We start from the raw sequence: 25486 nt of genomic DNA, 5'->3' as shown, positions 1-25486 counted from the left end.
ATAAAAAATAAATAAAAGAATTTTAGAGACAAATACATTTAATAAATATAGATATAAAATTCTTAACAACATACTTGCTTGCATATCTAATTTAGAAACCTGTTAAGAAGATCATATATGACTATCAAGGTGGTTTTATCACAGGGACACAAGGATGGTTCACCCATTGCCAAATCAGTGAAGGTAATGCACTATACAAATAAGATGGAGGACAAAACCCTCATTATCATCACACTAAATATAGAAAATCTTTAGATAAATTTTGTTGATAAAGAAATCAAGAAAACAATTCCATTCATATACCTTTCAAGATTGATAAAGAAATCAAGAAAACCATTTCATTCATATAGGTTCAATGTTTAAAAAGTAGAAATTAATCTAACAAAAGAGGTGAGAGACTTCTACAAGGAAAACTAAGAAATTCTAAACATAAACAGAAGAAGATAATACAAGATGGAAAGAACTCCAATGCTCATGGGTAGGTAGAAGTAATATTGTTGAAATGACCATGTTAACAATAGTGAACTACAGATTTAATACCATCTACACCAAAATACTAATGACATTTCTTTGCAGAATAAGAAAAAGTAGTCCTAAAATGATATGGATGAACAAAAAAATCAGAATAGCCACAGCAATTTTGAACAAAAGGTATAATTTTGGAGTCATCATATGACCCTATTTCAAATTATAATCATCATAAAGAGCTATACAAACCAAACAGGAACCATTAAGAGCATGAAGAGGTAGCCTACCAAAGGTGTTATGGTTTGAATATGTGGCATCCCTCAAAAGCTCATGTGTGAGACAATAAATAAGTGTTCAGAGATGAAATGATTATAAATGCTATAACCTAATCAGTGAATTAAATCACTTGAATGGTTGATTGGGTGGTAACTAGGTCAGTAAGATGTGACTGAAGGTAGGTCACTGGGGGCATGGCTTTAACGGTTATATTTTATTGCTGGTGAGCTCAGCTCTCTCTCTGCTTCCTGCATGTCATGAACTAAGCAGCTTCCCTTCAACATGCCCTTCTGCCATGATGTCCTGCCACAGTTTGGGCCTATGTCTATGGAGTTGTATGACCATGAATGAAAGTACCACTGACTCCATGAACAAAAATAAACTTTTCCTCCTCTATGTTGTTCTTGTCAGATCTTTTGGTCACAGCAATGCAAAGCTGACTAAAAGAGAAGGGCAGAAAATATTTGCTAGCCAGTCTTTCAAAATAGGATTAATACACAAAAATATAGAGAGAAATTAAAAACTCAACACCAAAGAGCTGGAGTTGTGGCTCAGCAGTAGAGCTCTCGCTAGCACATGCAAGGCCCAGGGTTTGATACTCAGCACCACTTAAAAATAAGTAAATAAAATAAAGGTATCGTGTCCAACTATAACTAAAAAATAAATATTAAAAAAACCTCAACACCGAAGAGACAAATAACACAATTAAAAAATGGGCAAATAAGCCAAACAGAAATTCCTCAAAAGAAGTACAAATGGCCAAAAATTATATGAAAAATGTTCATATATTTAGTCATGAAGGAATAGTAAATCAAAATGATATTGAGAGCTGGGTATGGTGACACATGCTTGTAATCTCAGAGGCTTGAAGATTGAGACAGGAGGACTGTGAGTTCAAAGCCAACCTCAGCAATTTAGCAAGGCCCTAAGGAACTCAGCCAGACCCTAAATAAAATACAAAAAAGGGCTGAGGATATGACTCAGTGATTAAGCAGCACTGGGTTCAATCCCTGCTACCAAAAAAAAAAAAAAAAAAAAAAAAATCACTGATATCCCGTCTCCCTCCAGTCAGAATGGCAATCATCAACAATACAAATAACAATAAACTCTGGTGAGGATACAGGGGAAAAGGAACCCTTGTACACTCGGATGTGAATATGAACTAGTAAAACCATTGTGGAAATCAGTACGGAAGTTCCCAAAAAGCTAAAATAGTAACTTCCATATGATCCAGCTGTTTAACTCCTACCCAAAAGAATTAAGAATGAAATATTTTAGAGATACATGCATACTCATATTTACAGCAGCACAATTCATAATATTCAAGTCAGGGAAAAAGCCTATCTGTTGTCCATCAACACATGAACACATGATTGGATACTTTACACACACACACACACACACACACACACATACACATATAAAATGGAGTTTTATTCAGCCATACAGAAGAATGAATTTAGGTCATGTGTAAGGAAATGGATGAATTGGAGACAATTATGTTAAGTGAAACAAGCCAGACTCAGAAAAAGAAGTGCCATATATTTTCTTTCACATAGAAACTAGGGAGATAAAAGGAAAAAAACTCAGTAACACATTAATACAGAAAAGAGACAATTGGTGTAGGGAAAGAGGATCATGGGAAGGGAGAAAAACTGCAAATACACAGCCAGCCTAATAATAGCCACTAAGAAGCAAAGGTTTAGTGGTGGAGCATGGAACATCAGAGGAGTGGCCCTGGGTGAGCTGGAGCACACTTGGCAAGCATGAGGCCCAGTGGGACAATGCCAAGGTAGTAACAGTGTGTGGACCTTTCACCCCACAGTGGACTGGCCCAGGTCAGTGCAGAGGCCCTGCTGCAGAAACCCACACAGCACTGCAGCTCTGAAATCCAAGCATCTACAATCTTCTTCCTGATCCTCCTCAAGCAAATGGATGTGGGGAAGGTTCAAGTGCCAACCAATAGTTAATACTTTTTAAACTCTTGTTAACATAAATTTGGGACAATAGCTAGTACTTTTCCAAACCCTGGTTAGCATTAGTTTGGACGAATAGTGTAGACCCAAGTGCTATATCAACCCTAGACTAGCACACTCAGATGGACAGCAACCCCTCTTGGGTCCCCACTTATCCTGCAGGAGTTCTGTTTTTATTTGGTTCTATCCACACTTGAATAAATCCTATACTTTCACTCACTCATTCTTGTCTGTGAATTTCATTCTTGGAATTTACCAGACAAAACCCAGAAAGAAGGTGGTGTGAGCTGCTGGGGTCTGCTGCAACACTGGAGGGCAGATACACCAATAAGAACTACAACACATTTCATGGCTACAGAAGCCTGTAGCTTACACAGACCCCACCCAGCAGCAGAAGAGAGAAACTTGAGTTTCAGAGGTACTGGGAAGAGAAATGGAACAAATTATGTAATATGTCTATATGAATATGCCACAATGAAACTCACTATTCTGAATAATTAATATGCAACAACGAAAAAGAAGGAAAACATAAAAGTAAGATCAAAAATAAAGACAGGAGGAGCCCTCACAACTGTGTGCACTTAATTACAATCTAGAGAGAAGAAAATAATAATAATAATAAATTAGAGCAGAAATTGTATATAATACAATCAATAAATAAAATCTGTGAAACAAAAGCTGGGTTTTGGTGAGAACAACAAAATCAAAAAGCATTTAGTAAGGTTAGGGAATAAAAGAGATGATGAAAATGACTAATGTCAGAAATGATCATGAGTTCAAAGCCATCCTCAGCAAAATGAGGTGCAAATAAACTCAGTGAGACCCTGATTCTAAATCAAATACAGAATAGGGCTGGGGTTTGTCTGAATGGTCCAGTTCCCCTAAGTTTAATCCCTGGACCTCTCTATCCAAAGGAAAAAAAAAAAGTGTGGGGGGGATATCACTACAGATCATGCAGTCATTCAAAGGCATGTAGACTAATATTTGGAATAATTCTATGGCCTCAAGTTTGATTATATTGATAATATGTACTGATTTTTGAATAATACATCTACCAAAACTCACACAATAAGTTATAAATGAAGAGACCTATATTTATCTATTAAAGAAATTGACCCCAAACTATTATTTATTTATTTATTAAATTTTAATTTATTATATATGACAGCAGAATGCATTGAAATTCATATTACACATATAGAGCACAATTTTGCCTATGTCCAGTTGTACACAAAGTAGAGTTACACCTTTCATGTCTTCATACATGTATTTCATGTATAAACCACCCTAAGCAAAGAAGACCAGGGCCAGATGGTTTTACTGATAAATTACAAAAAATATGGAAAGAAGAAAAGACACAATATGGTGTCTTCTAGAAAATATAATCAGAAGGAACATTTCTCATCTAAATCTAAGAGGCCAAAATTACCATAATATCAAAACTAGACAAGAACTTTAGTAGAAAGAACATACTTTAGTAGAAAGTATGATACTAGCTGTTCTATTGGTCATATTTACAATATGTTCTATTGGTCTACATTTTATGATGTTTGTGAAACATATCTGAAAGAGATGGGTATACAAATTTTAAAATGAACCTTAAAATTCGATAGGAAAATAACCAGAATAATTGCAAAATAGTGGAAATTCTCAACTGTTGCCCAAAAAAGAAATGTGTATGGAAAATATGTATGGGAAAAATATGTATTGTGTTATGTGTTTGAGAATTGCATTTTTAAAAATGATATCCTACTACACATTTTTTAGAATTACTAAAACCCAATCACTGGCAACATTAAGTTATGATAAAATTGTGAATGAATAGAAACTCTTACACAATGATGGGAATACAAAATGGCACAATACTTTGGAAGACAGTCTGGAAGTTTCTAAAACTACCAAATATTAACTTATCCTAAGATGCAATCATGTTTCTAGTAATTTATACAAGTGAGTTGCAAACTTAGATCCATACAAAAGTCTTCACATACATTTATAGCATCTTTCATCATGTTGCAAAATCTTGGAAGCAACCAAGATGTTCTGATTATCAAATTGTGGACCTCCCATAAAATGAAGTCTTATTTGTCATTGAAAAGAATTGAGCTATCATTCTATTAATTTAAAAAAAAAACACGGAAAAACCTTAAATGTTTATTGGTAAATGTAAAAAGTTAGTCTGAAAAAGCTATGTACTATGTGATTACAATTAAATAGAATTTAAACATAGTCAAACTAGGTAATAAAAAGCTCAGTGATATCCTGAGGATCTGGGGAAAGAGAAGGAAGTTTGGTGAAGCATAAGACAATTTTAGAATGCTAATTGTAAAATGCTATCTATGTCACTGAAATGGTAAATATATATAATTCTAATTTTATCAAAATCCACTGAAGTGTACAATGCAAGGAATGAGCCCTAGTGGTAACTATGGCTTTCAGTTTATAATAAAGTATCAGTATAGTCGCATCAATTTTAATGAATACACCACACCATAAAAAATCAATAGCAAGAAGAACTATGTAGGTATAAAGATGAGAAGAGCAGATATAGGGAAACCCTCTATGCTTTCTGTGCTATTGTTCTGTAAACCTAAAAAGTTCTCTCAAAATCATAAAAAATAGCAAACTATCGAATGGATATATATTTATAATATACAACTACTAACGAACTCATATTCAGCATCTATTATAAACTCTTGAAAATAAACCATGAAAAGTGGAAATAATAAAAAATGTAAACTTAAAAACAATTATGAGTAGCCAATGATGAATACAATGATGTTCAATTTCATAAGATTTTAGGAAATGCAAATTAAAACAATAAAGTGCTACTTTACACTCATAACAATGCCCAGAATTCAAAGGAATGATATGACAATACCGTGTTCATCAGGTGCATGTGCAGCAACTGGACTCCCATATTCTGCTGGTGAGAATGGGATTAGTAGAGTGACTTGAAAAGCAGTTGAATAGTTTCTTAGACTCAACCTATGACACAGCAATTTTACTCTATGTTCTTTATCCAAGAAAATGAGATCATATTCCACAAAAAGCCTTGAATGAGAATGTACATGGTACCTTTATTTATAACAGTCAAAAATTGAAAATGACTCAGATCAATCAATATGAAAATGGTTAAACAGAGATAATTCTGGATTCAGTTTTATATTGCTGGTATAAGGAATGAAATTTAAAAATCAACCCAAAAATATAATAATGAGTGAAGGAAGATAGGAATGGAAAATGTCCACAGTATATTTATTTCTAAACAAATAAAGACAAAGATAAGGCATAACTGATCTTTGGTGATAGAAATAGGAATATTGGTGGCCTCAGAGCTGGGGCAGGTGGTTACAAGGTAAATTTCAGAGATATGAAAATATTTTGTGTCTTGAATGTGTTTGAGGTCACATGGGTGTATTTTCAACCCAAATACATTAACTATGTAATTGTCACATTTACACAACACTCTATTGTAATTATGCCATCAATAGAAATAATAAAAGAGTATTAAACAATTAATCTTTAAATTAATATATTTATTTTATTGAACATGGAGCAAAAAACATTGTGTGTAATTAAAATTAATTAATTATTTAAGGAAATATAGTGAGCTTTTCAGAATGAGATAAATTTGACAAGAACCCTGTCCTCCAAGATTAATTAATAAGGTAAATCCCTTCAAAAACCTGCCATAAGGGATTAGAGAGCTCCCAGAGAGAGTGAGTGAATCTCTAAAGTCCAAAAGGAAGGGGAGGAAGGTCACCTGGGATGCTGATGCAGGATATTTGGAAATAAACCACAAGAAGAGAGTCTACCTCAAAATGTACATATGCAAGGTTGTTGGGAAATCTGTCCATAATGTACAATTTTACTTACAAAAATTTGAAAACAATACACTTAAGGATGAAGTCTCAATTTCAGTAAGTGGAAATTTAGCACAGGTTTGAAATAAAAGTCCTTGGTTATTTATTTATTCCTTAAGGCATAATTTATATAATAAACACTTATTAAGTCAAGGAGACAGAATATTCTAAGTCCTACCAAAATTAAAGAAGAGTGTAATTTACGCCCAGATTGAAATTTAATTCTTTTAGTATTAAATATATATATACATATATATATACACACACACACACACACACACACACATACACACACACACACACACATATGAAATTAGTAAAAACGTAACATTAATATCTTTCAGGTGCAGTGACCAAAAATTGCAGTTTTCCTGCACTGCTTCCAGCCTTCTGCTTAAAGACAGATTGGTCAATGTGGGAATGGTCTGAAACCCAACATGGTTGAAATTCACATAGGAGGGGTAAAGACTCTGATTAAGGCCATTCCAGAGACACTGAAATCACCATTTGTTTGACAATCCTGTCTCAATTCTCATGAGGATGATTATCATCTTAACTGTTTAAAGATAAGAAGCCCTGGATGAAATCAGTTAAGAAAATCTCCAAATCTGATTATGAGAGAATTTGGCTGTCAAAGCAAATCTGTCTGATCAAAGCACAAGCACATCACTGTCCCAATCTGCTGCCTGCCAGGGTTTCCTGAGGAGGATTTACACATTCATCCTCCTCTGAAGTGTCCTACAGAGCCCTTTGCAGAACCAGGAGGTTCTGTAGCTCCTGAAGCCTCTGGTTGGTGCAGATGTTCACAGGGCAGGATATGTAGAAGTGGAAAAGGTGCCAAGACAATGTGTCTATATGATTCTAAATCCAGAGTAACTGGAACCTTTGGATGCCTGAGGGCAGGCCACAGATGAGGAAGCCTACGTGTATGAGCCCCATGTACCATAGCCCACTCAGTAGCATTTATTAGGAAATACAGAGGATCCTGACCAGTGGGACCAGGCTGGACACTGAGAGAATCATAAAGAAACAAACAGAAGACTCACCACATGGCTGTGATGAAGCCAAATGTCTGACAAGAATCACAGTCAAAATGCTCTTACAGGAAGTAACAAGAATTCTCTAGAGGGATGCTTAGCAGCCAGGACAGGACCCAGAGCAAGGCACATATGACAGCTGACATGTGTCTCCAGTGGCAGCTGTGATACCAAATGGACAACAGAACAGCCTAATTGTTGCTAATGGAATGAAGCATGCTCAGGCCTGCAATGTAGGTGAAGGTCAACACCATGTTGAATAAGTTGTGCCTGTAGATATGGAGAAAATGGAAGGTGCTGAGATTTAATAGGGCATTTATAATGGGGCAGTGAAGAAGAATAAATTCCACTGCAGCCACATTAGCCTCATGTGCAGATGGAGAAGGCATTTCTGCACATAAGGAAGCCCTAGGGACCCAGCACAACCACACCTTCTGCCAGCACAACCAGGGCAGTGATGATAGGTGGAGGCAGGATAAGGGTAACCTTGTCAAAATATGAAAGGAAAGAATATCCTCCTCGTTTCTATTCACTGTTGTGAAATCAGTTCTCTAGGCTGGAATGGCTGGTCCCATGCTCAGGAACCCTCCACTTATGCTCCTGGCACAAGATGTAATCACCTGCTGCATGAGTTCTCATTCTTAGGACACCTAGCTATGTAGGACTTTCTATCTCTCTGTTATAGAGGAGGAAACAGTCTTTCAGATATTAAGTAATTTATGAGTTTTGAACCTGGATAAAATCCAGCACTCTGCCTTGGAGTGATGAAATCAGTTAAGAAAATCTCCAAAACTGATTATGAGAGAATTTGGCTGTCAAAGGCTACAGCAAAGAACTGTTACTGTCCTAGGAAAATTCCATGGTCCCAAAAGCCTGACATCACATGCTAGGTCATGATCCCTTGAGACAGGAAGAAGAAATTACATGTAATTGAGCTATACCACTCTTGAGTGTTTCTGAAGGAATCAAGTCAGCATGTTACAGAGATGCCCCATGCCCATGTTTATCACAGCACTGTTCACCATAGCCAAGTTATTGAACCAGCCTAGATGCACTTCAGTGGATAAAAGGATAAAGGAAATGTAGTATTATTGGCATGACAGGGACAGTGTAGTATTATTCAGTCAAAAAGAAAAAACGAAAAAGGAAATCATAGCATTGGCATATAAATGGATGGAAATGGAGATAATCGAAGACATGGAATGCACACTGTAGGGAAAGCAAATCTAAAATCAATAATTGATACTCCTAACTAAGCAAACTCATGAAGAAAGAACAAATTAAATCAAAAATCACAAGAAAAAGAATGATAAAAGATATAAGATATCAATTGAGAACAGAAAGTGAGTGGAAGAAAACTAATGAAAATAATCTTTCTTTGAAAAGATTATAACAAAATTATGAATTTTGTGATGCAGGTGTGTCACTGTACTATGCTGATTTTAAGTCTTTGGGGTATATACCAAGGAGTGAGAAACCGGGTAAAGTGTTGGTTCCATTCCAAGTTTTCTAAGGGAACTCCATTCTGCTTTCCACAGTAGTTGCACCAATTTGCAGCCCCACAATGTATGAGTGTACCTTTTCCCCCACTTTCCTCCTCAAAATTTATTGCTACTTGTATTCTTGATAATTGCCATTCTCACTGGAATGAGATGAAATCTCAATGTGGTTTTAATTTGCATTTCTATAATTGCTAGAGATGCTGAATATTTTTATAAAGAAAATGTGGTATGCATACACAATGGAATATTACTCAGCCACAAATAAAAATAAAATTATGCCATTTGTTGGTAAATGAATATAACTAAAGGTTTTCATGTTAAACAAAGTAAGCCAGTCCCAAAAAGCAAAGGCAAGTGTTCTATCTGATATGTGGATACTAACACAAAACAAGGGAGGAGCAATAGAAGTTTATTGGACTAAACAAAGGGGAATAGAAGGAAGAGAGGGGTTATGGGATTATGAGAGACAGTAGAATGAGTCTGACATAACTTTTCTATGTTCATATAAGAATACACCACCAGTGACACTCCACATCATGTACAACCACAAGAATGAGATCCTAATTAGGATGTTATTCTCCATGTACATATAATATGTCAAAATGCCATCTACTGTTTTACATATAAAAAGAACAAATAATAAATACATACATTTTATGGATAAAAAAGAAAATATTGACAAATTTGATAAACCTCTCACCAAGCTAAGCAAAGAAAAATTAAGAAAGACACAGTTACTAATATAAAAAGGGAAAGAGAAGAGGGATCCTTAAGAAAATCAGTAAAACTAAAACACAGTTCTTTAAAGAGATCAATAAAAATAATAGACTTCTAGAAAGGCTAAGAAAAAAAAGAGAGAGAGAGAGGTCCCATGAATGACTCATATCAGAGTTGAAAGGAGTTATTGCTACAGAGTCCATGAACATTGACAGAATGATCAAGGAATTAGAAATAAATCTGTGCCCCCAAATTTGATGGATAAGTGTGCCAATTTTTAGCAAAATATCAACCAGGATATGGATAATCTGACCACACCTGTATCTATTCACACTGACTCAAGAAAATTGACAATCTTCCTAAACAGAAGGCATCAGGCCCAGATAGTGATATTCTCTACAATCGATTCCAGAACTAGAAACAGAGTGAACACTACTTCCTAACACATTCTGTGAGGCCAGCATTACCATAATATGAAAACTAGACAAAAATTTCCATAGTCGTGCAGTTTCACACCAGTTAGTAGTAAATTTGCTCTTGTATTGGCCATGTTTTTGCTTAGAGTATTTTATGATTCTCTATCATATAGAAACCTTTAGAGTATTTTATGATTCTCTATCATATAGAAACCTTGCCAACGTAGGAAATATTGTCCCTCGCAGGCATGGCTGGCTCTTAGATGTCACAAACAAATCCCAGTAATATGCCTTTTTATGCAAACCAATCAGTCTAAAGCCCACACTCCTAACAACCACCTTTATGAAGATCAAAAATATCAAAAATAGAAGAAATTATGTATGGTGAGGCTAGGAGGAAGAGGAATAGGGAAACTCTGCATGCTCTTTCTCTGTATACATAAAGATTTTCTAAAAATAGTGAAAATATTTGGCAAACTAATAAAGGATACATACTTATAATGAGTATATTTACCAAGGGCCTTATATGCAGTACTAAACTACTAATCAATAATGAAAACAGGAAGTAATAAAAATGTAAGACACTTACAAAACAATTATAAATAGCCACTGAGTGCATAAAAAGATAAATCATTATGGAAATGCAGACCAAAACACAAGAAAATATTAATTTAAAAAGACAACAATTCAAAAGACTGACAACCACGTTTCTTGGTTGCACATGCAGTGGCTGGATTTTCATACTTTATTGTGGAAACATGAAATAATACAATCACTTTGGAAAGTAGTGCAAAAATTTCTTATACATTTATATAATTAAAATTAATATATTATTTTTATAAAATATAGAACAAAAATATTTATGCATAATAAAATTAGTAAAACAAAATTTGTAAGGTCTTTGGAATAAAAGGTAAATTTGACCCAGATTCCAAGAACAATGAGTCTGGTAAGTCCCTTCAGAAATCTTCCACAAGAAGTTAGAGAACCCCCAAAGAGGGGGAATCTGTAAAGAATTTCTAAAAGCGTAGGGGAAAGAATGGGAAGGGATGCACCTGGGATTCTAATGGAAGACATGTGAAAGGAAACCACAGCAAGACCCTCTGCCTCAAACCTGAAATTTGTATGGATGTTAATTCATCTAGGTATAAAACCTAGTTTCATGTTTGAAATGCTTGAAATTGATGAAAGCAAAAATTATAATGATAATGATTTAAATCTGGTAGGTGAAGATTTAGCACAAGATTGACATTAAATATCTCCTTGAGAGGTCTCAGCTCAAACACGTGGAGGAACACCCTCTGCCAGATGCTCAGCTCTGCCAAGGATCTAGGCACACAGTAGTGTACATCTGGCACATATCCTCCCCACCAAAGAGATGTGCAAAAGGAAGGTCAACCCAGTCTCAGGTGTCAGGAGCAGAGGCCCAAGAGAAGATCAGCAAAATTGTCAGTTGAACATGCCCCTGGAAAATGGAAAAGAAGTCAAAAGGGAAGCAGGAAAGGTTATATTTCTAAGAAAATGAGTAAAACCAAAGAGAAGAGGGAGTAAAGGGAAAACAGGCAGAAGTGGGTAAGTAAGAAACAAAAGAAGGTTTGCCTGAAGTAAACAGAGAAACTAAAACTAAGGAAAGTCCAGCCTCTGACCAAGCAAAAGAGAAAGAAGCCAAGCTGATAACTACCATGTACTATTTCTTATCACTGGTCCTTCTCTTCCTTATTGAACAATCCGTTAAAATAATTTTATCAAATATTTTGTAAAAGCAAGTTTTTGTAGCTCTAGCAATATTTTCAAAATGTTTCTCTTAGTGCTTTATAGTCATGCATAAAAGTGGGGTTCATATTAAAATAATCATACATTCATGGAATATAACTTGCTTCCTCTTTCCCTTCCCTCTTCTTCCCCCCATGTTCCTCCCGTCTATTCTACTATATTCCTTCTATTTATTTATTATTTTTAAACTAGTGATTTTTTATAGACAAACATACATTTGGAATTCACTATGGTATATTTATATGTGAACATAGCATAATTTTGTCACTTCCATTCCACATTTTCTTCCTTTTTCTGTCCTTCCTATCTCCCCCTCAATCCCCTTCCTTTACTCCACTGATATAGCATGTTTTTGTGGGATTTGGTCCTCCAACCCCACATCTTTTCCTTACTTCACTCTAGATCCCCCCTCCTCCTCCTACAAATTATATCCTTGACTTTCGTCACTGGCTTATCTCACTTATGATGATAGTCTCCAGTCATCCATTTAACAGGAAATATCATGATTTCATTATTCTTTATGACTGAGTAAAACTCCATTGTGAGTGTGTGTGAATATATATATATATATATATATATATATATATATATAATTTATATTTATATCATATATATGTGTGTGTATTATATATATATAAAACACATTTGCTTGATCCATTCATCTGTTGAGGGGCATCGAGGGCTGGTTTGATATTGGGGATTCTAGCGACCATTTTTAGAAAGAAATCCCACATTGTCTTCTCACATTTAAAAAGTATAAATGTATTTTTTAAAGAGTTGAAATGATTGACTGGTTATTCATTGTGGGGGATATGAATTACAGGAGGCTTTGACTGTCTTGAGTTTCAGCCTAACATTCCGGAGGTGGAAGGGGAAGTTTTGTATCCTACAGTGCAAAGCATAGAAATCGACAATCTGGAGTCACAGTGAGGCATTTACTATGTTTGAATATTTTAAATCACTTCTATTTCCATATCATTTTAAATAGATTTGTTTCCTAAAGAAAACCACTCCTTGATCCTTGCCCTATCAGAACTGTTTGAACTCTGTAACATCTTTGGTCATGGCAGTAAAGTTTTTCTAAATGATTTTGCTAACGTGCTACAACCAAAAATTTGAGTATGTAGTATATATTACATAAAATCGTGAACTAGTGGCCCTTATGTTACAACTTATCAACACTAGAAGATAATGGGACTTATGGAAAATTAGTCTCCATATTTGAAGCAGGAAAGTCACTAGAGTAACTATTATAAAGAATCAAAATACAAGGCTTCTTAGATTTTTGGCTTATACGTTAAGAATTCTGTACAAATTGAAAACACTACTAGTTAATCAAAAAAATTCAATTATAAAAAATGCATCAGTTCTATTTATTCATTGAGTCATTTCTTTCATTAATACTGTAAGGACTAATCAAGAGATTTTCTAAGCCTTGTCAAAATTAAAGAAGACTGTTCTTTGTGGGTTGAAATGAAATTTACGTCTTTAATTTTAATCAGACAAGGAACAGAAAATGAAATTTGTCAAAAATATAACCTTCATTTGGTACAGTAACCAAAGAAATTTAGACCTTTCTTGTACTACTTTCTGTCTCCTTCTTAGGAAGGGATTCAACAAAAGCAGTCCTAGACCCCTGATCTCCTGAAGGCCCCAAACTAATGGGGTGAAAGTCCTAAGGCCGTTCATGACATCCTAATCAATGTTTGTTTAACAGGCCTTGTCTCATTTAGGTCTCATGAGAGGAATCATTATCTTAACTGTTTTAAGATCAGCGATCAAGGATGTAAGAAGTTAAGAAAATGTCCCAACATGGTATGGAGGAGTTGGGTCTCAGAGCCAATCTGTCTGATCTTCATCACCATCTCCTCTGCTGCCTGACATCTCCAGGGCTTCCTGAGAAAGGCTGTCTCCACATTCATTTTCCTCAGGAGAGTCCTGCAAAGCCCCCTGTACAAACAGCTGGAGACGTGGCCACTGTAGAAGCTGCTGCCTAAAGGAGCCAGTGAGGAAGTAAATGATGATATTGGTGCACCTATTGACAGAGGACAGGAGATGGAAGTGGAAGAACATATGACAAGAAGATACCCATGTTCGTCCCAACCAAGGTTACTAGGAAACCTTGGATACCTAAGGGCAGATCACAAAAAAGAAAGTCCACCACTGTGAATAGGATGGTCATATTCAGCCTGGTCATCAGCTTTGTCTGGAACTACAGAACATCCTGTCCAGAAGGCCCAAGTTAGACCCAGAGAGAACAACAAATAAAAAAAATCAGCCAAGCGGCTGTGAAGAAATCAAATGTCAGACACCAAAAACAATCAAAATCCTTAAATAGGTAACCATATTGGTATCCTTCCTAGATGCTAAAAAGCAGGAGCAGGACCCAGTGTAGGGCACACATGACAACTGACGTGTGTCTAGGGCTGTGGCAGTGCTATCATGACATGGGACAGACAGTGCTCAGTGCTAATGGCACTGAGCATGCTCAAGCCTGAAATTAGACAAAGATCCACAGAGGGTCAAAGAAGGTGTAGATGTGGATATTTACAAAATAAAAGATCATGGCAAAATATAGCAGGGTATCTACAATGTGGCAGCAAAGGAAAAGAAAGTCCACAGAAGCCAGGTTTAGGATGTAGACAGAGAAGCTGTTCCTGCACATGCAGAACCAGAGCACTGTTGCATTTCCTGCCAGCACAACAGGGTAATAGTGAATGTCAGGAACTTCACAATCAGGGTCTTTTGTGAAATATAAGGAACTGTCTTGCTCCTTTTCATTCATTGTTGTGATATCAGTCCCCCAGTTGGGGGAGTTGGATGCATGATCAGGAACTCTCCAACAGAGCCCCTGCAAACACAAATAGGATTTCAGAACCTGTCCCCTGCACTGGGATTCTAAGTGCCACCCGGCTATGTGGGAGGTACTGGCCCACTAACAGGGAAGGATACAGAAGCTTGGAGAGATTAAGTAATTTATTGAAGTCAGGATTCTGAAACTTGTATAAAACCCAGTACTTTCTGATATTAAAACATGGTCGCTCTCTCCTGAAACACGGGTCTGTTACTGACATGGGAAACTTCTATGATGCCAACACTCTCACTGAGTATCCTAGGCCCTGTCATATCCCCCCCAGAGCAGGAGGAAGAAAGTCTGGGACAGACAGTGCAGAACAGAAATGGGGGTCAGCCCAGAATTCTTCTGCACAGGGGTTTTCTTTCAGGAGCAATAATTCAGAGTTCCCCAGTAATGACAAATGGCCACACTCAGTGGCTCAGAGTGGTCCTTCTATCAGGGATAAAGGATGTTATTTAAAGTCATGAAGGAAATGTGACCCTTTGTGCAAGGAGATGTAGGAAAGAAACATTCCAATGAATCCTTTTTATGAGGATGAGAAGCACTTTATTCTTGTCCATGCTGCTTCCCAGTGCCCAGCTCCTGGAGGAGGACAGAGTTGAGTACTCAAGATGTCTGTAATCCACAGGTGAATGAATTAACAAATAGGAAACATAAGCATACTTGAAATTTGGGTTAAATGTGACACAAAAATTTTAAGTGGAATTAGTCACTAGGAAACACACATGGAATGAAATGAAGCAAATGCATTCCTCATGAATCCTTCTGTGAATAACAGAGATGTATTGGAAAGAATGCCCCATGTAAAGTCATAAGTAATAACGGTCACCATTGTGTCTCCATCTCAAGGAAGGCTAGGGTCTGGATTTACTGAGCATGGAAAGGGGTTTAAGGCAAGAGTTTAGAGACTGGACTCAGGGATGAACTGAAATTCCAGTGCTTTTGAGAAGTAAAAAGAAAGTTTGAGAAAAGAGGGAGAGATTGAGACAGAGAGAGAAGAAGGGAGAGTTTTGGAGATGAGGCTGAGTTTGGTCATGGATATATCTAAGAGGGGTTAGTAAGTGATTGCTGTGAGATGAGTAACAAAAAACCTATTCATTACCTTTTGTTATGGGCCAGACTGCTCAGAAAACACATCAAGTCCATTTTGTCCAAATTGGAGAGCATTTATTAAGTTGGCCAGAGAGCAACTGCTCCCCACAGGACCCATACCTGTCTCTGCAAGGAACAGCACGGAGCCTGAGCATTTCAGGGTTTTTAAAGGCAAAAAACACATCTGGGTTGAAGTATCTGCAAGCAAGCAGGGGTACCGAAGTTGAATTGAACAGTTAGCAAAATAATGCAATGGGTACATTGATATTTCCCACTAGACTTCCCAGGTTGACATACCAGAAAGCAAGTAGAAGGGAAGTGGGTCAAAATGACCTAGTTGAGTACAAGTTAGAGAATGGTTACAAAAATCCAGACAATCAAACTCTGACAGGTTACAATGTCCAAGAAAAATGGAAACCAAAGAGAGAACAATGTTACATTGTATAAGAATTTCCATTTTTGTTTTTCCAAACATGCTATGATGAGCAACTATGGATAGGTATAGATGTAGGGAGTTCCCAGGGGAGATGCCTTTCTTATATGACATGGAGTCTTAGGGTAAAAGGGAGTCTGTTTTCTCATTGCCCATATATCCTGGCCCATAACACCCTCCCCCACTGATTCTCAAGGGTTTTCTTTCTAGATTTAAGCATTCTTTTGATTGACATCTTTGAGTGGGACTACTTTTAAGCCTCATTGATGTAGAACTTTGGGTGAAAATAAAGATATTTATATACAATTCATGTGAAACACAGGGAACTACAAGAAAAAGGTAAAATGCAGTAGCTGGTTGATTAATATGTGGTATACCTTTTGATCCTGTAAATAACCACATGATAATTACTATTCCCTCCTTCCATTGGAGAAAGCAGAGGAACAAGAAAGTTGAGTGTTTTGCCCAGGTTTGATGCAAAACAGTGACAGAGCCTGGATTTGAGCTCCCAGATCAGCACCAATGTTGTTACCTTTTCTGACCCAGAAGTTCTTCTGCCATATGAGGTACATATGGAAAGGAAATTGAAGGTAAAAGCTTGTACTATCAGAGACTTAGAAATAGCAATTTGTACTTTTTTAAAATAGAATATGCAAAATTTTGAAACAAGAAGGAAATCAAGTCTATGAAAGATAGAACACAGAATAGTAGTAGGTAGAGGACAATGGATAAGACTCTAGCCCAGGACATCTACCTGGCTCTGCACAAGTACCAGTCAGTGTACAAGCAATTAACACAGGAAAAGAGGATCTGAGGAAAAGTTGGCAGGAGCCCCTGGGCATTAAGGGCTAAATGAAGAAGTTATAGTTCACTCTTGGTTACTGTCGAGGAACCATCTCCCTCATTGGCCTGATAAGGATATGGAGGAGAACCACAACCTCTATCATATTCCCTCAGGGTTCCTATATCTTTTATTAATGCCACTAGACACAATTTTTTAACTCCATATGTACCTTTTATTTTGTCTCCTTTATCAAACTCAAATCTCCAAAATATCTAGACTTTCTGGGTTTTATCATTGTTGGTCATTATTTTATCCCCAGCATCTAGCACAAGTGTTTCAGATACCAATTATTATATCATCCGAATTTAGCACAGGAAGGACCTGAAACATAATGAATACAAAGATATTTTAATCGCATGGCAAAGAGCAAGTCCAATACCAGCCCTGAATTCAGGACCCTCTCCAGTTTTTTCTCACTCTTCCTATCTCATCATACACTATATTAGGAACTCCCAAGAAAATATTTCTTGAATGATGGAATATTAAAATGCAAAGGAGAAGCTGGGTTTGGTGGAGCATGCCTGTAATCCAGCATCTCTGGAGATTGACAGGGGAGGATCAGGAGCTGAAAGTCAGTCTCACCAAAAGTGAGGCATTAAGCAACTCAGTGAGACCTGTATCTAAATAAAATACAAAATAGGGCTGGGGTTGTGGCTCAGTGGTTGAGTGTCCCTGAATTCAATCCCTGGTATCAAAAAATAAATAAAATGCAAAAGAGAAGTATGGTTTAGAAAATATTATTGCTCCGGTTACACTTCTCCTTTCTCACATAAATGAGAGAGTTTTAGACCCTAGAAAGGACTGCAATCTCAACCTTCCTTGATGGTGTTGGCACCATATGACTAGGCACTGGCCAGTGGGAGATGAGCATAAGTGCCCCAACCCTTGGATTCTGCTCTCCCTGCTCCTTTTCCTCCAATGTAGAGTGCTGGGTGACTGGAAGCTGGGTGTGATCAAGAGGATGAAAGTATATCTCTAGGAATGATGAGATTACCAAACCAAAAAGACTTCTGGTGTTGAATATCTTGGAATACCCACTCCCACTCTAATAAGCTTTTTGGTTAAGTAACTATGTTTATGGGTATTTCTTTATACTAGCAAGTTTAATTAACCTAAAATATTTATAAATACCCATATAGCTTCTACTTTTTAAAACCACATACCATTCTTTTGAGTTTTGTTTTTTTTATTAGTGCATTGTATCTATATATAATATTGGAGTTCTTTTTGACAATGATACAAACATGAAATACACTTTGCTCCGATTCAATCCCTTGTACTTACCCTTTCCCTCCCCTCCTTGCTCCCCCTATTCCCTTTCCTCTATTCAACCTGTCTTTCTTGTATTTATTTATAGTTTTTTTTTCCATTAGTGCATAATAGATATAAATAAAGGTGAAGTTCACTGTGACATGTTCATATATATACATGAGAGTTTGGTTAGTTTCATTCCATCACTCCTCCCTTCCCCAAACCCCCTTTCTCTTCTTCACTGATCTTTCATTTTCACCACTTCCCATTTTTAAGTAACTTCTGATTTTAGTGACAGATTATGTGGTTTGTCTGGTCACTTGTGTGATTGAGTTATAACTCAGCTACCTCACTCATGGAAGGTAGAGACACGTAATCAACACATAGACACCAGGAGCTGGTGAGAGCGCTGGCAGGTGACAGCCTCAGCTGACCTCCAGCAAGCTCGTTTAATTCAGAAGTGAGTACAGGTGTTATAGGGCTCAGGTAGGGCGTGTTTGCCAATCATACATAAGCAAAACAGCATCTAGAAGCCAATCATCTTATGACTAATGTAACCATACTATGAGGATGCTGTAAATATTGCTACATGATGGAAAGCAGTCTGGAAGGATCTTGGTCCCTAGGGGAGGGGGGACTTATGAGTCAGGGGTTTCATGCCCTGAAGCACCTGACACTCGGTTTTCTGACTTGCTAGGTTGGTAACACTAACCTCAAGCACTGAGGTGTGGTTTCACTGACTGCTCACTAGAGCATAGTGCTCCATGCTGCAGGTGTTCCTGTCAGGCCTGAATGGGCATACATTTTTCAAGCCCTCCGAGTTGCTCCTAGCTGCTAGCTATAAACTGTAAGTTACTCCAACAAGATTATTCAAAGGATATGACAAAGATAATGAGATTAGAACAAACAACAGTCAAGCAAACTGGGAGGAGATGCAATGAGAACTTATCCAATCACATTGGGATAGTGCAGTTTTCAGAAAATACAAATAGTGGGGAGGCTACCAGAGGAAATACATCTTTCACATTTTTCTGCAACATTGCATGTCTTCTCTTCCTTACCTTCTTCTGAATTCTGGGAAGAGATACATTTATGCCTAACCAATAAGATTTCTTTGCTCTGCCTCCTGATTACACTTAGCCAAAGTGATATATTGAAAGAAGATTGGACAGCAATGGTACAGCAAATTGGCCTATTTAATTTACTTTCTCTCTCTTGCTATACTATAAGTTGGCAATGACAATGTAACTGTACCACAGGACATACATCCATCCAATGGCCATTTATTAAAACCAAAGACACAACTGTACTTATGGTTTCAATCAGCTCTGAATTATGATAACGTTTTCTTCCAATTGTCTTTTAAAACCTAATGATGTTAAACTCTCCAAACCCTTATTTTTCTTGATGGTGAGAGGATTTCATCATCCTATATAACTTTCCCTAAACCCACCCAAGTATTAGATCAGGTATTCCATGATGACATGGGGACAGATACACAAAGGAAAGGAAACTTTTTAAAGCAAGTAAAACAGGTGAGAGGTGTCTTCACAGCACTTTCTTTGGGGGAACATGCATATACACTATCTTGCTGCCTAAGTTAAGGAGTGAAGCAGATTTTCCACCATGTCAGCAATTTGAGTAAATGGAATAAAGGTCAGCTGGGGAGAAGATTAAGGAAGAAGGAACAGTCTTGATTCACAGCTCTCACATATCCCACAGACAAGACTGCTATCAACCAAATTTTCCAGGCAGGATGTCACCTATCTCTTCCTCTTGGAGTCCCTGTGGTTCCTGGGTGCTGCATCCCAAAGTGAAGGGATGTGGTTTTGAACTAAAAGAAAAAAAGTACAACTGAGACATTAGAAATAATCTCTTAAAAAGGCTTACCTTTCCTCCTTTCTTCTTACTGGAGGTGGTAATATGTCCTGTGCTGAGGGAAAACCGCCTGGGTTAAAAGTCTCTACAGGATACTTCTCAACCCTGCCAAGGTCACTGCAAGAGAAAATCTGATGATCAAGTGATGCCTATCAAGATGCTGGATGCAGCCTCGTGGTTTCCTGTCCTGGGACCTACTGGCCAGTGAGAGTGTAGAGTATATATCCAGTCAGGTCTCCTCCCATACAAATGATTTTGACCTCTATTTAGTGGTCACAGAGATCAAACCCAGCCCCTTTATCATACTAGGAAAGCACTCTACCTCTGAGCCAAACCCCAACCCCTGTTTTGGAATATCATGCTGCCAGCTGGCCAGCAATGCCAAACAGTGTGAGCTTCTGGTAGGATCCTGTGTAACCAAGGATGAAGCACTTTGTAAAGTGTTTTTTATTTATTGTTTAAGGACCTCCATGGCCTTGTCTATAAATTTTCTCTAGCATAGCAGCTACATGTTTGTTTACATATTTTTTATAGTTGAGACAAATGTTCACCAGACCAAAGGTAAAAGTCTTCTTGGGTTTTATTCTAGAGAGTGAACAACTTGTTTAAGAGTTGTTTTAAATTTTATATTAGTTATGATTTCAGATTCGAATAGTTGTGAGCTCACTCAGTCCAGCCAAAGCCCACTGAAAAGCTGAGGAGGGTATGGCGATGGAGTCAAAAAGAGACCTCCCTGGACCAGTTTCAGAAACTTGATCCCCTTTATTATTGCACAGGCAAGCTTTTTCTGCATAGCCTGTTACTGGGCAAATAGATGAGGGTCATGGTAATCCAATGAGCTAGCAACACCCTTACAAGCAGCAACCACTTGACTAAAAGGGCTATGACAGAATATCAGAAGGAAAAGGAATGTGCTGTGCACCTGAGGGAGTCCAGGTTACCATGATGATGGGGCTGAGCATGGCTAGTATGGTAGACCACAATTTCTGAATTCATTGTGCTGAACCCTGAGAAACCCTGGTGTAGAAAACGTAGGCTGCTTTCCAACCCACAGGCCCAAGAAATAGTAAATTTATATTTCTGTTTTAGTTCATCAGTATTAATATAGCATCAATTCTTTCCAATGGGATTTATGATACTGTAGATAATTGCTGACCCCAAAGCCTGGGCTATCTGTACTTCAACATTGGTCCTCTACTGACATTGGAATAGTCAACAGTCCCAATTCCTGCCCCCTCATTGTCCATGTCATGCTATATCTTCTAGAGGCAGAAAACAAGTCTGGGCAGGCCATGCAGGACAGACATATGACTTCGAACTCAGAATGATTTCTGTCCAGGTGCAGAGATTTCCTCTCAGAGTCAGGGAATGGGAAGCCAGAGTTCCAATGCATGACGGCCCTCAGTGACAAGGAGTGGTCCATTCAGCAGGGAGAAAGGAGATCATGATTGAGAATCATAAAGGGAATGTGACCTCTGGCTAAGACTAGTGTGAGGATGGCCAAACTTCCTGCACTAGAAGTGAATTGGAGGATCAGCTTTAGGAGGACAGGAAGCCTCTCCTCTTGTCTATTACATATCCCCATTACCTTTCTCCATGTAAGGTTCACGGTGAGAGTTCAAGAACTTTGTAATGGATGAATGAATAGGAATCCTAAAAGCAGTTGAAAATGTATTAGAAGATATAGAACATTTTTAAGTGAAGTTAGTCACCAAAAAACACACAGGTCAAGAAATGGAAAAAAATTTATTTCTCGTGGTTCCTTCTGTGGAAAACTGGTGTGTTTGAAAGAATTCCTTATGCTTGCAGACATGGCTAATGATGGTCATTTTTATTGTCTCCATCTCAAGAATAGCCAGTATATAGCTTTACTGAGCATCCAAGGTCATGATTTAGGAGAGTATTCAGAGCTAAACTGAATTTCTAGCATTTTTCTAACAGGATTGGGAATTGAACCCAGGAGTGCTGTACCGCTGAGCTGCATCCCAGGCCTTTTAATTCTTTAAGTTGGAGTCCAACTATATTGCTGAAGCTGGTCTCAAACTTGTGATCCTCCTGCCTCAGCTTTCTGAGAAGCTGGGATTACAAGTCTAAACCACCACACCCAGCTAAGTTCTTGCATTTTTGAAAAGATTAAAGCACTTGAGGAAGGAAAGAGAGAAGTGATAATGGAGCTTACAGAACATTGAAGCAAGGAAGCACTTCAGAGGGATTTTTAAGAATTTCTATAAGGTATGAACATAAATCCACCCATTATCTCCCCTGGGTTATTTTGGATGAAGTCTACATTGTTGACTAAAGCATTTTTGAAATTATTCTTTAGAAGGTGGATGGGAACAAGAAAAATTCTATTTCTACACTTAGGAGGCTTAGGGTAAAAAGAGATACTCCTGGGATTTCCAGCGTGGGATGGAGCACTAACTTACTATGACATGTATAATAGAAGCTGCTTGAGTTCTTCTCTAGTATGACCTCTTTCAATCATCTTCTATGCCCAATGAAGAAACTACTGTTATTTTTCCTATTCTACAGATCAGAAAAGACTGAGGAAAATGCTCCAGGAATATGAATTTGATCTAGTCTGTGCCAGAGTCTTTGTCCTTAGCCAGCCTCTCAGTATCATCGCCAGTGTTCAGTGTCAACTACAGAAGGAGATTGGAGAAAAATCAACCAAAATTTCTCAACAGAAATCCAAATTAGTTTATCAAAGTTGTGGGTTTTTTAAGCATCAGTAAAACAGATTTCAGAAACAATAACGAAGGAAGATGAAGCCATCAAAAAAGGAGGATATATGAATAGAAACCAACTGGTTATAAGCACCTGAATGCATGAGCTCTTTCTGTTTCAAAAAGACAACTGCCCATCACTCCATGCTGCCAAGGACTCACATGGGGAGAGGGTATCAAAGTGGAAGGATGATATGTTTTCCATTGGGGTACCAAGTTGGCATCAGGTTGAATGCATCTGTCATGGGCTCTTCGAGCTCTGCAGCTCTGGTTGTCTTAAGCAGAAAATAAAGGAAATCACAAACTCTGTTATCCTCTCTTGGGACCTCTTGGCCTTTTTATTCATAGTCCCAAACAAAGTGTGGAACTCTGCTTTTAAGGAAGTGTCTTTCTTTTGTCTTTTTCATTAAACTCAAAGACATATAATGTCTTGGCCTGTGTGGGTTTCGTTGATCCCTATCATATCCCCAGCTGCTATCACTTGTCCCTTAGAGAATCTACAATTTAAAGAGTACAGAAGATTTTCCTGAGATCACAATGTCAAGAACAAGTCCAATACTAAATTAGATCTCCTAGATCTCTGCCCTACATTTGTTTCTGTTCCATGGTTACATGATTAATTATTTGTGAATGTTTTGGAAAAAAATCTTCATGTGAACACAAATCTGAGAGCCCACAGGGACTGTAGAGACGGCCCAATATCCATTGTCTCCCAAATATGCATTTTCTTCTTCTGTAACAGTGATTCTGAAGGTGTTAGATCAGAAAATGGATCCCATTCTCAGCCTCTCTCAATATTTGGTGATACTATGACTAGGTGCTGGCCAGTGGGAGGTATGCAAAGGAGATTTCTCTGTTTTCCATCAGTGTCTCATGTCCTTTCTTCTGTACCCTTCTCTGCATGCTAGAGTACACATCTCTATGCCTCATTGATGAGATCACTTTCACTCTGTCTTCTGGTTACATGTAGAGAAAGCTACATGTTGACAGGAAATGAAGTTTTTGTTTTGTTTGGTTTGTTTTTGCCAATTTCTTGGCCTTCTTATCGGGCTGTGAATCAACATTGTTATTACAACTAAAGATAGAGATGGTTGCTATACGGCATCTCTTCCTGACAACCACACTACAACTACAGACCATTTTGAGTTCTCCTAACTTCTCTTTACACCCTCAGCTTAGCAGTGACAACAACTCTCCACTATAACGTGCCTTCAGCAGCTTTATCATTCTTTATTTTTTCTCTTAGCCCTCCCTGTACCTTTGTAAACAGTCTGAGTTGAACACTTCTCAACTACCTTATTAGAGTGTGCCCTGTTTTATGCTGTGACATTTACAGATACAAGGAACATAATGAGAAAAAAATTCTTTTGAATATCATGAAAATCTGTGAAGCCTAAGGTTATTAACAATAATTTGGAGGAATGGGATCCATCAAACACTTGTCTCCTCTTAACCAGGAATGGAAGACCACAAGTGCATACCAGAGTGGCAGGTGACTTGTCATTGGTGGTACTGGCAGAAATGAGTCAAGGCTAGCTTGAACTGGCAATATGTAGGGAAAACCACTAGGGTTCAGAGGGAGAAAGAGGAGTCTCATGTGGAGATCTGAAGTAGGCAGAAGCTAGAAGTCCATTTCACGAGCACACTGTGCCTTTTCTTACTGAATTACTTGCCTGCATCTTTCCATAGGAAATCACGAGGGTTACTCAGATTCTTGATGACACCAGATAAGGCATTCTCTTCTACAGGGCTCTCCCCAACTAGAAGACCAGAGGTTCACTTTAGGGTCAAGAGCTCTGGAAGGGCCTCCTTTTTTTAGGCAGTTTTGAGCTGACATTTTACTGGAGTGGAATAAAGGCAAAGTATTTTTGAAGAATTTTTCTTTAGGTAAAACCTCTCTTGCTCAGACAAGAGCTTAGTTGCTCAAAAACTCAAAGGCTCAGAGGAGGGGTTCAGGGGATCCCGACACCTGTGTGGTCAGGAAATCCTGCAGCTAGATTGATGTGATTGGAAATACCAGCTCCTTTGTGTAACTGTTTCTGTATTCCCTATATCCTCCCATCTGTCAGCCATTCAAGTCTGCTGTCAGGGAATATGAGATGTAGTTGTGAGGGGATTAGGGTATGAAAAGTTGGTGACAAAGAGTGCTCTAGTTTTCCTAGATGAGAAGTTTTTCTCTATAAGCATCACGTGAGTTCACTCAACAAGAATTAAGTGCCTTTTTGTGCCAGGCATTGTCCTTGGCTGTGAGGATAAGCAGTAAAATGGAAGACCGAAATCACAATGCATACTAAACTTATATTCTTATATATGTATATGCATAGATAATAAGTTTCAGTTTAATTGAGTGAAATTTCAGTTGCTTTTCTCTCTC

At 37.7% G+C, this 25486-nt stretch overlaps 1 protein-coding gene across 1 annotated transcript; it reads right to left on the bottom strand.

Moving 5' to 3' along the window:
• Positions 1 to 13864: 13864 nt before the first annotated feature.
• LOC144254237 (mas-related G-protein coupled receptor member X3-like) lies at positions 13865 to 14816 on the bottom strand. The gene is made up of 2 exons (XM_077797255.1): positions 14583 to 14816; positions 13865 to 14077 (listed from the first exon to the last, which is right to left on the bottom strand). Exons 1-2 carry the CDS (start codon positions 14814 to 14816, stop codon positions 13865 to 13867), a joined length of 447 nt encoding a protein of 148 aa, XP_077653381.1.
• Positions 14817 to 25486: the final 10670 nt, after the last annotated feature.

Source organism: Urocitellus parryii, chromosome 4 (genome assembly GCF_045843805.1).
Source record: "Urocitellus parryii isolate mUroPar1 chromosome 4, mUroPar1.hap1, whole genome shotgun sequence".
In the NCBI taxonomy this organism is placed as follows: domain Eukaryota; kingdom Metazoa; phylum Chordata; class Mammalia; order Rodentia; family Sciuridae; genus Urocitellus; species Urocitellus parryii.
This window is presented reverse-complemented; position numbering and strand designations above follow the sequence as displayed.